Below are 13392 nucleotides of genomic sequence, written 5' to 3'. Positions count from 1 at the left end.
GAATCAGAGCGGATCAGGCAGATGAGTGAGACATGATCTATGATGGGGGGGTGGGAATGAAGGGGAGAGGATAAAGGGGAAAGAAGGAAGGGCAGAGGGAAAAGGGAAGAGGGAATGGGGAAGGGGAAAAATGCCTGTGAAGAGAAAGGGGAACAAGGAAAGGGAAGAACCCTCAGCAGATATGGGGACATCTGGCCGGGCAGCACCTGCCACAGGCCCACAGTCCTCCACAGTGCCCTGTGGACAGGGTCCACATCAGGCACAAATCCAGGCCCGTGTGCAGGTGGAGGGAGCAGGTGAGCAGGACAGTAGGATGGGGCTTTACTTCCAAGCAGGGCAGGCAGCACCCACGAGGATTTTTTACGGGAAGATTTATATGGAATAATTTTCAATCCTCCCCCCACCACCTCCTCAGCCCCCCTGCACGAAATGGCGGCGGGGGGTCAAAATGGCGGGGGAGGGGTGAGGGAGGCGGAGGGCGGGGGCGGCGCGCGCCCCCCGGCGGCGGGGCGGGAACAGCGCGCGCCGCCCCCGCCCTCACCCCCCCTCCTCGCGCCGTGGCGGTCACGTGGCGGCGGCGCCGCCCCCGGTCGGTGCGGACGGGCCGGGGCCGCCCCGGGAGCGGCGGAGCCTCGGCCGGGCCCCGCGGGGTCTATGGGGAAGGCGGCCGCGCTCTGCGGCGGCGGCACCCGCGGGCTGGTCTCGCTCCTCAGCGCCGTCCCCTGCCTGGCCTGCCACGAGCTGCCGGCCATGAGCGGCGAGCCGGGCGGCCGCGGCGGCGGGGGCCCGGCGGGGGGGCCGCCCGCCGCTCCCCCGGGCTCCGACACCTACAAGGGGTGGCTCTTCAAGTGGACCAACTACCTGAAGGGCTACCAGCGCCGCTGGTTCGTGCTCAGCAATGGGCTGCTCAGCTACTACAGGTACCGGGGCCGGGGGGCCGGGCAGGGGCCGCCGGGAGGGGGGCCGGACTGCGGGGGCAGCGCTGCTGCACATCGAAAATCGCCTCGTATTGCTTAGTTTGGGCTTTTTTTCCGCTTTTAAAGCCAAACTCGGGTTTTGATCCTGCAGAGCCGCGGCGGGGTCCGGTGCGGGGCAGCGGGGCCCCGGGATCGAGCGCCCTGGATCTCCCATCCCTGTGTCTCTCCATCCCTCCCCTCCTGCTGCAGCAGCTGCGGCTGCTACAGCTGCCCAAATCGCAACCTTCAGCCAAACAAGCCGAACCCTCCTCCCTTAGCTGTGTAACCTGCTCCTGCTGTTTCCCTGCCAGAGCCTGGGAATCCTTCCCCCAGCAGTGCCAGTGGCTGCGAGCGCTGCGGTGGCGGTGGAAGGATGGCCTGGGATGTGCTGGGAATGTTGGGCTTGGGAAGTCAGCCCAGGCTGGGGGCTGCGTTTCTGGGGGACGAAGGAAGCTCCAGCAGTGATTCCGAGCTGTGCCTGGCTCCCTGCGCTGTCTGACGCGGTGGGTTTGTGCAGACGGGCTGTGGGCTCAGCGAGGAGCGTGTCAGACACCCCGAGGCTGCGAGGCTGAATCCAAAGCAGTGTCAGCTTTGTAGGTTCTCTTGTGCTGCTTGTCTCACTTGAGTGGTGAAAATACAAACGTGGATGTTGGTGTTTTAATGCTCTAGAAAGGTGTCCCTGTGCATGGCAGGGAGGTGGAATGAAAGGAGCTTTAAGGTCCCTTCCCACCCAAACCATTCAGGGATTCTGTGATTTGGATCATGTTTATTCTTGTCACTTGGAACACAAATGCTCTGTCACCCTCCGTGTTGTGGAGCAGATGCTGTCTGCTCCTTGTACTTGTTCCTTGTACTTCAGGACAAGGAAACAATCTTGGATATTAGAGATGGTTGAGCTCCATAAAATAATAAGTCTTTAAAGGGCCAAACCCCCTGAGACAGGAATTCTCTGTAAAGGTTATGCCAAAGCTGTTTTCCTCCCGACATAAAGTTCATCAGCTGATTTCCTCTCAGCTCCAGCTGCTGACACGTAGCCTGAAGCAGATCCCAGAGCTCCAGCTCCATGTCAGGTGTGAATATAAGCTCTTCCAGCTCTAAGAGAGACCAGGAACCTGGGTTCTGGGGTTGAACCACAGCAGGTAACAGTGCAGAAGGTAAATGATGTGTTTATCTACTTGAAGTTGTTGAAAACCCTCAAAGAACTTAAGCCAGATAACCTCCCCTCCCCCCAAAATGTAGTTGCCTCTCAGTAATTCAGCTAATTTACTGTAATCCTTTCTGGAATGCTTTAACTCTGCTCAAAAAGGCTGTTGGAGTTTAACACCCCACTTGTAACCATGTCAGAATATTATTTTTATGTGTTGATGCCAAGTCTGTCACGAGCAAACAAATGGTTTTCTTCAACAATTATTTTAGATGGGAACAACCAGGTTTATTTTAAGACCATTTGATCTGTTTTAGGCTGAAACAACAAACATAAACACCCAAGGAAATTATTCTGAGCAGCATGTGAAGGAGTTGAAACTTTGTGGAGCTTTCAGACAGGGCAGACGTTCAGCAACTGCTTGGGAAAAGGGATGCTGGAGGGTTTTGTGCTTCTTTTCATCGCTGGGCTTGATGACAACTGAGTTAATTTGGTTGTGAGTCAGGAGTACAAAAATACAGTGCAGAACACGTGGTGAAGTCTTTCTTAAGTGGAGAAAAACCTCCATGATACTCTTCAAAACCAGCACTCTGAAATAATGGCTGTGTCAGCTTGAATTGCTCATCTGGGAGACAGTCTGGGGTAAAAACTGGGATTTCTGTTCTGATATCAATTCTAGCTCCATGACAGGAGCCAGGCAGGTGTCGGGCTGCTGCCTGTTCACTGATAAAGAGCATATATCTATATTTGTCTATCTGTCTATATTCTATAGAGGTCTCTGGCATTCTGAGAGTCACGGGTCTTGCTTTGTGCTGGCTCTTTGTGCTCTTCCCAGCTCAGAAGGTCTGTGCCAGAAGTCTCCTTTCCTGCCCTTGCAGGGAAACTGCTGTGTTCTCCTTGTGTTGTCACCTTTGTAACTCTACAGATCACCTGATTTAGCTGTGGCTGCTTGGGAGTAGCTTTGTAGAAACTCCATTTTGCTTGTCTGCTAAAATCATCTAAACTGGGAAAGCTGCCCCGTGATGCCCAAGCCGCCTCCTTGCGTGGATTGATTTCGTTCCAGGTTGAAGCTTTTTGTTCCATTTGGATTTCCTGCCGCTCACTCTTTAGCTTTAAACCCCAGCCTGTCACGTTGCCTGAGAGGATTTTGGTTTGCAGAGTTGAGCTCCTGAAATCCCGGGTGTCCCCTTGGTGTCCCTGGTTGTGCTGGTGTGTGGGTGGGTGCTGTGCCATCCTTTGGAGCTGTTCTGAGGGGTTTGCTCCAGCAGCCAAGTGCAACGCCTGTTTGCTGCCCAGTTGGTTTCACGGGGACAGTTTGCTGAATTAAAGCTTCTAATTAGAGCGGTTCTCCCAAATGGAGCATTTAAAGCCTCCTGGAGCTTTGCTGCATCGATGAAGACATCAGGTCTTGCTGCCAGGGAAACTTCATGTGCCTTTGCTTTGTATTCCCTGCTCTGAACCTGTGAAAAATAACAACTGCTGAGGAATTCTTGAGGAGTTCCTGTGCACTACCCTCCTGTGGAGTGAGGTGTGTGGGTTTAGGAAGCTCCTAAATCCACAGCAATACGGTTGAACTGTTTTACTTGCCCTTGATTGTTCCTCTTAGGTTGTTTTTGACCAAGTTTTTTGGCTGATTCAGTGATGCTGGCATGGGAAGGCAGTTTGGGGATGCAAGACTAGTCTGCTTGACTTGCTAATGGTCCAAACTCTCTGAACTCCTCTGGCAGGCTGCCACTCAGATGTATCATTATCTATAATTAGCGGCTCTGTACGGGAGAATTTAATCACCTTGAACAGATAAGTGTTTTCAAGGAGATTAGAGAGGATCTTCAGGTGAGTATTAATTCATCGAAGATCAGTGTTGGCTCATGTGACCATGGATGCTTTGAGAGTGTTTTGTTCTCCCAGCAGCTCCTTGACCTTTCCAGGAGCTCTGGGATGTGTTGGCTCCTCTGTGGGATGGGCTGAAGCTGGGTACAGGTGAATTGGGGGCCTGGAGAGCCTTCAGCAGCGCTTTGTGTGGGCACGGGCTGTAATAATGAAAGCAGTGACAAATGGAGAGGGGAAAACCGTGTCGTGCTGTGTGTGGTGTGGTCATTGTTGGGAAGGGAAACGCTTCTCTATCAAGCAGCATTAACTTCCCTCCTAGAGCAGTGACGGGTGCCTGGGGCACTTTAGCTGTCTTGTCTGGGTCATCCTGCAGCTCATTTCCCTGGAGAAGCCGTGTTTCCCAGAGCAGCTCTTCACCAGCTCTGTTTATCCAGCAGTTAACTCTTGGTTGGCATCGTAAGGGCTTGAGCACATCCCAGAGAGGTTTTTCTTGTTTCTTGTGCTGAGACTCCACTGAAAGCTGAGGTGGGGAGTTCAGGAAGGAGCTTGAAAACCACTGCTGATGACAGAGATGTGGGGGGATTGAGGGAGCCCAGGGGAGACCTCTGGGAGCCTCTGATCCAAGTGTTCCCCCAGCACTGCCAAGGCCACCACTAATTCATGTCCCCAGTGCCACATCCATGTGGCTTTTAAATGCCTTCAGGGACGGCAACTCCACCATTGCCCTGGGCAGCTGTGCCAGTGCCTGACCACCCTTTTTCATGAAGAAATTTTCCCAGTAGCCAACCTGAAACCTTCCCTGACACAACTTGAGGCCGTTCCCTCTCCTTCTATCCCTTGTTCCCTGGGAGCAGAGCTTGACCCTCTCTGGTTACACCCTCCTGTCAGAGAGCTGTGCAGAGCCAGAAGGTCCCTGTTGAGCCCCTCCAGCTCCCTCAGCTGCTCCTCGTCATACTTGTGCTCCAGCCCCTGAAATCTCCAAGGTGTGAGATTGCAGAGCCTCTCCAGGCCCCTCTTCCAGTGTTGGATTACCCTTGGAGGGGAAAACTTTTCCTTATATTTAGCTTGTACATAATAGAATGAGGCAATACGCTCTCCTGGAATGATTTTTGTGACACCTTGTCCCTCTGCAGACGAGTCCTGAAGTGTTTGTTTGTCACTCTTTGGGTGCTGGAGCGCGCAGGTTTCCAGGGCAGCTCTGCAGCTCCTGGTGACTTTGAGCTACTTGTTTTTAAACAGTGATGAGTAATTGGTGTTCCCAGTCAGCTTGTTTTCCCATGGCACTCCCTGGATCCATATGGTGCTTTGCTGTTGCTCCTTGTTATTTGCCCATTCTGGAGGCAGCTCCTTGCTGTGCTTTGTCCCTGGGGACACGATGCTGGCACAGCTCCGTGGGGACACTGCACATCCACGTGACACTCGAGGGGTGCCGTGGGGCTGAGTGAGTGATGCTCTTTGGGCTGCTGGTTCCAGGCTGGATTGCTCTGCTCCCAGTTTAGTGCTGTGGAGGAGATCAGGCTCTCTTGACTCCAAACAGCAACTGCTGCTGACTCTGCAGGAGGGTGTGAGACACGGATCTTGTCCTTAAGGATGTCTGCATCGTGGCTTGGTTATTGGTGCTGGGTCAGGGGTTTTACAGCTGTTGCCTGGTTCTGTTTGCTGATTGCAAACTGCAACAAGAGCCACAAACCATCTTTCTGCTTTATTTCTATCCCTGTCATCTTCATTTGGCTATATGTGGTTGATGTAATCCTTCGCCCCATCCCTGCAAGTGTTCCAGGCCAGGTTGGACGGGGCTTGGAGCAGCCTGGTCTAGTGGAAGGTCTCCCTGTCCATGGCAGAAGGTGGAACCTTTAAGATCCCTTCCCACCCAAACCATTCCATGATTCTATACTGGCCAAATACTTCATCTGATGGAATTGTAGAAGGAATGACTGGTTTGTCTTGTGCAGAACTAAACTTTGATGGGGCAAAGCACTCTGGATCCATGTGGAAGCACAGCAGCCTGTGCTGCTGTCTCGAGGTTGGTCTCGTGGGGATCCCTCAGGTAGCTTGGCTCACACTGCAGTTTTCACTCTTGGAGCAGTTTGCAGAGTGTTTCTGGGCCCATCTGCCTGGGTCCTTACCTGAGTGAGGTGCCTGTCACCCCTTTCTGGTGACCCCTGGTGCAGCTTCTGTTGCTGGGGCATACACTGGTGTTCTGCTTTGCTGTCCTGAGCAAGGGCAGGGAGTCGTGTCCGGTCCTGTGTCTCTCCCACATGGTGCTGGAGCTGCCTCAGCTCTGCCTTTTTCAGCAGAGGTTGGTGTGGACTGGCTCCTGCTCCAGGACATCGACGGCTGTGCTCACTCCTGGAAGACCCTCACCAATCCTTGGTCCGTCTGCTGTTGTGTTCCAGGAGCAGGATGGCTGTCCTTTGCCTCCTGAGGTGACTGGCAGCTCCCCTGCCTGTCTTTTTCCGGGGAAATACGTATTCAGCTCTGACTTGGCTTGCTCCAATTACAGGTTTAAGTTGGTGCTTGTATATCCTGTCATCCTCTGTACCCACAGTGAGTCACCAGGGAAGAAGCTGATCCCTCTTGTCAGGAGTATTGTGAGGAACCTGCTGTGCTTTTCCATGCAGTATGTCTTGTATCCTGCCTCATTTTCCCCTGAAAAGGAGTTTGCAATCAGTGCAGTGTGCTCTGAACTCAGCTCTGAAGGATGATGACATTCATTATCTGTAGGTTGAGTTGTGGTGCAGCAGGTCAGACTATTGAGCTTCTCTGTATTTCGTGCTAGTGTATCAATTGTTGTAGCTGGGTAACTCAGCCCGGTAACTTCAGGTACCTGAAATGTTATCAGTGATATCAGAGCCCTCTGCTCCCTGTAGGTCTGTTCAGCTGATGGCCAACAGCTCAGGTTGTCACCCTGCAATGTGAGTTGTCCTAGCCTGCTGTCAGGAGGGCAGGCAGCATCCTGGAGATTTATCCCTAAATAAGATAGTGCTTCCAAACCTGAACTAATTGGAGGTGTTAAATATCCCTTCAGGTCCTCATTATACCGTTCAATTATTGTAGCAGTTCCTACAGCACTGTGGCAGGGATCTTTCTACACTTTACATCAGCCTTTGTTTGGTTTCGATCAAAAAGCTTGTTTAATAATTAATGACATAATATTCCCCTGTCTGCCGGCTGCGGGCTGGGCAGGCAGAGCTGAAGCTGGAGGAAAACAGAGCTGGATGTGTGTGTGGTGCTGGGGCAGTGGCTGCTGACTCACAGCCGTGTGTGCAGGGCCAGTGCTGAGCCTTGGGCTGCGAACGGATCAACGCTGGAATTAAACATGCAGATGGGAAGCGTGGGACTGCGTGCCAGTGGAGCTCTGTGATGAAAGCAGAACAAATGGGAACAGATCTCCTCTTTGGTCCTCTTCCAGGCACTTGGGATTTGCTTCCCCCTCTGCAAGCCAGGGCTCCTGGCAGGGCTGTTTTGTACCTGGCCTGTGCTGTCTGCAGGTGATGCTGCCCCTCGCTGTGAGACATCGCTGTGGGGTTGGAGCTGCTCACAGGTCACATCGTGACACGGGCGCTGATGGAGCTGTTGCTGTGTCAGCACTGTTGACTGTAGCCAAACCCTTTGTCACCTGTGTTTTCCCTGCCCTTCTTTTCACACCAAACTGTGTTAGTATGCACTTTCCTGGCTTTTTTTTATTTTTATCTAACTCTTCAAGGCTATTTCTGCTTTGAATCACGACCGGATACATGTATGTCCCTGCAGTGACTCAGGGGGAGGTGCTTCACTCCCTAAAAATAGTCTTAATTCTCCAAATCTTTCTGGATGAGAGCACTGTCTGGGCACGTGTGGCTGTTTAAAGCAGCTTCTGCAATGCATGTGGGGGTAAATATGGTGAAGTGGGAGTCAGTGCCTTTCTCTTTTCGTTCTTTAACACAAAGCAGTGATTCTTAATCTGTTATTAATAGCTAAAGCAGGTTTTTTCGAGGAACTTTATAAGAAACAGAGCAGGAATATGTTGTCCTTGGAGCCTGCTGGTTGTGTATTGCTGGTGTGAGCAAGATCCTCTCACTTCAGGCTGGCTGATTGGCACAGACACCCGAGCTCTGTGGCTGGGTGGGCTCTCAGAGGACAGTGACCTCTCCTTCCCGTGGTACAGCCTCAGATGTGACAGCAGAGGCTGGTACTGGTAGCCTGGAAGGGAGCAAAGCTCCTTTGGGGAGTCACTTGGCCTCCTGGTGCTGGTGATGTGTTCGGGTCCATGGCTTTGTTCCCCCAGGGATGCTCCCAGAGACACGGGGCTGTGCGTGCTGTGTTCCAGCCGCGCTGTGTTGCTCTTCCCAGCTGACTTGGTGCTTTGTGCCTGTCACTCAGCCCAGCACAGAATTAGAGTATTTGTCACAGCAGCAAATATCCATGGCAACTAATTCCCCAGCTCTGGAAATCTTCACGATTTTTGAAGTTTCTCTTTTCCTGTGAAATGCACAGGGGTGGTTCCACAAACTTTTTTTTTCAGGTCTTCTGCAACTGTCAGGAGCGGTGGCTCTTCTTGGAAGCGTGTGAAAAATACACCGGTCCTGGTTCGGAAGATGGGGTGAGTTTGGGTGGATTTGGCTGGAGCATGGACATGGGTGACTGGGATGTGCTCATGGCAGTGGGACACAGACATGCCCCTCCTTTCCAGGGCTGTGCAGGAGTGGAGACCACAAGATTAAAGAAGCAGATTTTTGTCTTCAAGATGGGGAGATGCTGTGCAGCAGGTGGGGGCAGCAGCTGTACCCACAGCTCGTGAGGAGTCAATGAAGTTGTGTCAGGGGAGGTTTAGGTTGGATCTCAGGAAAAGGTTCTTCCCCCAGAGGGTGCTGGGCACTGCCCAGGCTCCCCAGGGAATGGGCACGGCCCCGAGGCTGCCAGAGCTCCAGGAGCGTTTGGACAGCACTGCCAGGGATGCCCAGGGTGGGGTTGTTGGGGTGTCTGGGCAGGGCCAGGAGCTGGGCTGGATGGTTCCTGTGGGTCTCTTCCTGCTCAGGAGATTCTGTGATTCTGTGTTGTTTCAGCCTTTGGTTTGAAGCCCTTTTTGGAGGGCTCTGTCTGGGAGTGCTTGGGTGATACTTGGTGTCAGGGATGTGTTCTCCAGCAGCCCCATCCTTTGTTCTTGGAAGACTGAGACCTTCCATCCTTGCTGTTTCCAAGCACGCACGTTCCTGTGACTGATGCTGGATGCTGTTTGTTATTCCCAAATTGCCACTGTGATGTTTCCCAGCAGGGCTTGTGGAGCAAAAGGCACTGCAGGTTTATAGTGTGTGGTCAGGTGGAACTATTCCATGGCTTTATTTTATCCCAGCAGAGTTTTCCGTTCCTTGTCAGCTGCGTCTCTGTGGTCTGTGCTGGGGAGAGGATGCAAAGTTCCCTGGCTTTGCATCTCTGCTGGGATGGAGTTTTTATAAGCAGGAGGAAGAGAGTGCTCAAACTAAAAGCCGTTTTGTGATGGTACAAAGGTGACAATCATCTTAAAACTGCATAATTTACATTTGGCACACATGGTGCACTATCAGCTCCCACTTGGAATTGTACACAACATGCAGGACCCCCTTTGGAAGCTGGGGTGGTGCTCCAGTTAGCTATATCCTCTCAGGAATTGGTTAGGAGTACATATAATTTGATTGGTTTTTGGTAGCTGTGATAAGATCACAGTTCATTAGTCACAGTATTTGCTGTGTAATGTGGTTATTAACGGGTGAGCACCCTCACAGCCGGGCTGTGGGTGATGCCAAGTGGAGCAGAGAGGTCACAGGTCTGGATTTCAGAGGGACCATGACAGGCTGGAGCAACACAGTGATGGGCAGCCCGTGATGTTCAGCAGGGGCAAACACCAGCCCTACCCTGGGGTTGCTGCTGGAAGCAGCTTTGCAGAAGAGCCCTTGGGGACAAGAAGGTGACCAGGAGTCACCAGAGGTCAGTGGTGGCTTTGGCTGCATTAGCAGAAGTGTTAAGAGAAGGGACTGTCCCCTGTGCTCAGCGTTGGGGTGCCCTGTCTGGGCTGTGGGTCTGGTTTGGGGCCCCCCAGGATGAGGCTGGAACAGAGGAGGAGACAGGATAACCCAGGTCCTTAATATCGTAGAGCACATGGGAAATCCTGCACAGACACATGGAAATGTGCTGGCTTGGGAGTGAGGACTGAATGCTGGGATAGGGCTCTGGAGAGGTGCAGGGATCTCATGACTATTCCAGCTGTGGACAGGCAGGGTCCTGAGCAACCTGATCTGGATGCAGATGCTCAGAGCAGGAGGCTGGACCTGAGGCCTCCTGAGGTGCCTTCCAGACACTTTTCATGGACCATTCTTTGTTTATTTGGTTTTTGACACTTTTAGTAAGTTTGCCTTCAGCTCTCTGGATGCTGATGGGGGTGAGGAAAAGCCATGTCCTGGCAATGGCTTGTCCTGTCAGTGCCAGGGGAGCCCTGGTGATTCCTGTGTCTGAACCCTTCAGGCTGTTTCACAGACCATCCTCCATTTCCATTGCACTCTGAATTGAGGGAGGAACTGCCTGACACTGGGACAGCCTGAGGACTGGCAAGCCAAATTCATGGGATTAAGCTGTGCTTTACTCCTCTATCAGGCTTTTATCTGTTAAAGCTTATTGTAAGTACAGTGTTTTGCTGGAATACTTGGGGAGGCAAAGACCCAGTGGTGTTTTTGATCCTTTTAGCAGTGGGATTGGCTTAGGAGCTGATGGACAGGAATTTTCGTATTTTTTTGCCTGTGCAGGCTCTGGGATGTCCCAGCTGGGTGCTGCCCTGGAACTGTTTTCGCAGGAACCTGCATTTTTTTTGTGGGTCAACAGCGAGTATGCGCTGGGTGAGGCATCTGCCTCTCCCTCTCTGTCCCCTTCCTTTTCACCACAAGGAAAGCAGTAAAGGCTTCTGCTTCAAAGTGGAAAAACCTATGGATGCAAGCTCCATGGAAATTTAAATTTGAAAGTTGACTTGTAGAGGTCTAGAAATTTGTGCTTTGTTGCTCTGTAACAAGCCCATTTTTCCCTCCTTACAGCTGCACACATCCAGCCTGGAATTATCACTTGTAAGTACCTTCAGAGGCTGCAGCTCTGTATCCCAGCACGAATAAGGTCTATAATTACTGGATTGGATTGAGTTCTGCTGCACAACTGCAGCCCTAAGGTGCCTTTGCAGTGCAGGAATGAAACCTCTGTCTGCCCATAGCTGATATTCCCTGTTTTTGGAATGTTGCAGGTTAATTTAAGCACAAAGCTCATGCCATGAGAACGGGATTGATCCCATCAGGATTTGTACAATTGATTTCCAAGTGCACAACACCTGAACAGGCTTAATGGTTGTGAGAGTCACGTTCTGCCAGCAGTGGAGATGGAGAGATTTAGGGAGGAATCCCTGTGGATGCTGCGGGGAGGCAGTGATGCATTTGTAGGAAGCAGTGGGATCGTGGTGAGGAGCTTCCCTCTGTCACAAGGCTGCTGTGCTGGGCCTGGAGGTGTCACACGGTCAGGCTGGGGGGGAACATAATCATAGAATCATGGAATGGCCTGGGTGGGAAGGGACCTTAAAGCCCATCCCATCCCACCCCCTGCCATGAGTAGGGACACCTCCCACTGTCCCAGGCTGCTCCAAGCCCCAATGTCCAGCCTGGCCTTGGGCACTGCCAGGGATCCAGGGGCAGCCACAGCTGCTCTGGGCACCCTGTGCCAGGGCCTGCCCACCCTCCCAGGGAACAATTCCTTCCCAATATCCCATCCAGCCCTGCCCTCTGGCAGTGGGAAGCCATTCCCTGTGTCCTGTCCCTCCATGCCTTGTCCCCAGTCCCTCTCCAGCTCTCCTGGAGCCCCTTTAGGCACTGGGACAGGGGTCTGGAGATCCATGGGGCTCTGAGGTCTTCCAGGAGCCTTCTCCTCTCCAAGCTGAACAATCCTAATTCGTTCAGCCTTAATGTAGTGAGGTTTTAATGTTGGCAACTTGGTCCAAAATGTTTCCATGAAGATTTACAATTTCTGTAGTTTAAGGAAGGAATAATTTGTAAAGTAGCTAAAACACCAGTATTAAGTCTGGCATTGCCCTGAAGTGAGGCACAGAGGGAATTAGAGTTTTGTTTGACATTCCAGACATCATCCTTCAAATATTTATGCTGTTTTCCACTGGCTTTGTAAAGGAAATAAGTTAAATATAGTGAGCTCTTTGTCCCATGGAGCATGTACATAAACACCACTGGCAGCATAAGGTGCAGTTTTAATTTCCAAATTCAGAATATACCATTGCCATTATACCATATAATAGACCATTATACCATTAGGTTTAGTCTTGTCTTAATTTACAGATCGGTTTATTTATGGAACTGCTGGTTTGATGTAAACCCAGCAGAGGTGCTTAAAATCCCTGTGTGGGATCAGTGCAGTCCTGTGGTGGCAGTTTGTGGGGGCACATCCTGCTGCTGCACCTTTATCCCTTAAACACAACCTCATGAGAAGCGTTTGTGCCGTGCCAGGTCTCTATAAAAAGAATCTGCTCCCGTGTGCAAGTGTTGGAGTCGGAACAGCTTAGCTTAAGTGAGCCTGGATGCGATGTGATCCCGCTCCCTCGCTTGGGAAAAGGGCATCGTGCTGCTTTTCCCTGCTCTGTGCTCCTTCATATCGTGGAATCCTGGAATGTCCTGAGTTGGGAGGGACCCACAAGGATCATCTAAGTCCAGCTCCTGGAGTATGTTCATAGGGAGGATTCCCTACAGCCTGGCTTCTGTCTCCACTTACAGCATTTTTAAAAATCTCTGATAACATAAAAATAGATACAAAAATGAAGGTTTAAACATGCTTTTCTTCCTGCAGAAGACTAAAGAAATAAAAATAGGTAGAGAAGGTAAGAAAAATGAGTTTTCAAGCAGTTTGGTGGATCTTGGGAAGAAAGGAGGAGGATGGTCACAGCTTTATTTGTCCCCTTCATGAAATCGTGCTCTGGAAACCAGCTGAGCTCTTCCTTCTCTCTTGGGACACTTCCCGTGTCCTCCCTTTCGTGCTTTGGGCTCCTTTGGTGGAATCCTTCCAGCTGCTGAACCTGCCAGGGTGAGACCCCCAGGGCTGAGGGTCCTTCTGCTGGAGAGAGGGGCCATGAGTCACTTCTTGGAGTCATTCAAGGAGCACATGAATGCAGAGAATGGCTTCTAGGCCAAACTTGGCCTTGTATCTGTTTAAATATTTGTATAAACAGGTGCTCTTCACCACATGAGAGTTTAAAACTGGAGAGCAACATTCATCTCCCTGCTGTTGGCTGGAGAAGATGAAAAGCTTTGGAAAAGCTCTGGAGAGCTGGGTTCCTTGTGGTGCTGGCTGCACTTCTGGTGTTTGTTTGTTGTCTCACACCTCACTGGGAGCGTGGATCACTGCACGGATCCTGCTGGGATGTGTGGTAAATCTCTCTGCTTCTCCTGGTTTCCCTGTTTTCCTGCACTGGCAAAG

At 51.6% G+C, this 13392-nt stretch overlaps 1 protein-coding gene across 4 annotated transcripts in view; it reads left to right on the top strand.

Annotated features, from left to right (window-relative positions):
• Window positions 1-605: 605 nt before the first annotated feature.
• Window positions 606-13392, top strand: part of OSBP2 (oxysterol binding protein 2) — a 100725-nt gene continuing 87938 nt past the window's right edge. For 2 of the 4 annotated variants that reach the window (XM_032127678.1, XM_032127677.1), the window contains exons 1-2: window positions 606-920; window positions 8435-8512. In XM_032127678.1, coding sequence (XP_031983569.1) covers window positions 655-920; window positions 8435-8512 — 344 coding nt within the window. In that variant the 5' untranslated portion in view covers window positions 606-654. The remainder of the gene's footprint in view (window positions 921-8434; window positions 8513-13392) is intronic. The other 2 variants (XM_032127680.1, XM_032127679.1) reach the window with 1 other exon arrangement.

Source organism: Corvus moneduloides, chromosome 18 (genome assembly GCF_009650955.1).
Source record: "Corvus moneduloides isolate bCorMon1 chromosome 18, bCorMon1.pri, whole genome shotgun sequence".
Lineage (NCBI taxonomy): Eukaryota > Metazoa > Chordata > Aves > Passeriformes > Corvidae > Corvus > Corvus moneduloides.
This window is presented reverse-complemented; position numbering and strand designations above follow the sequence as displayed.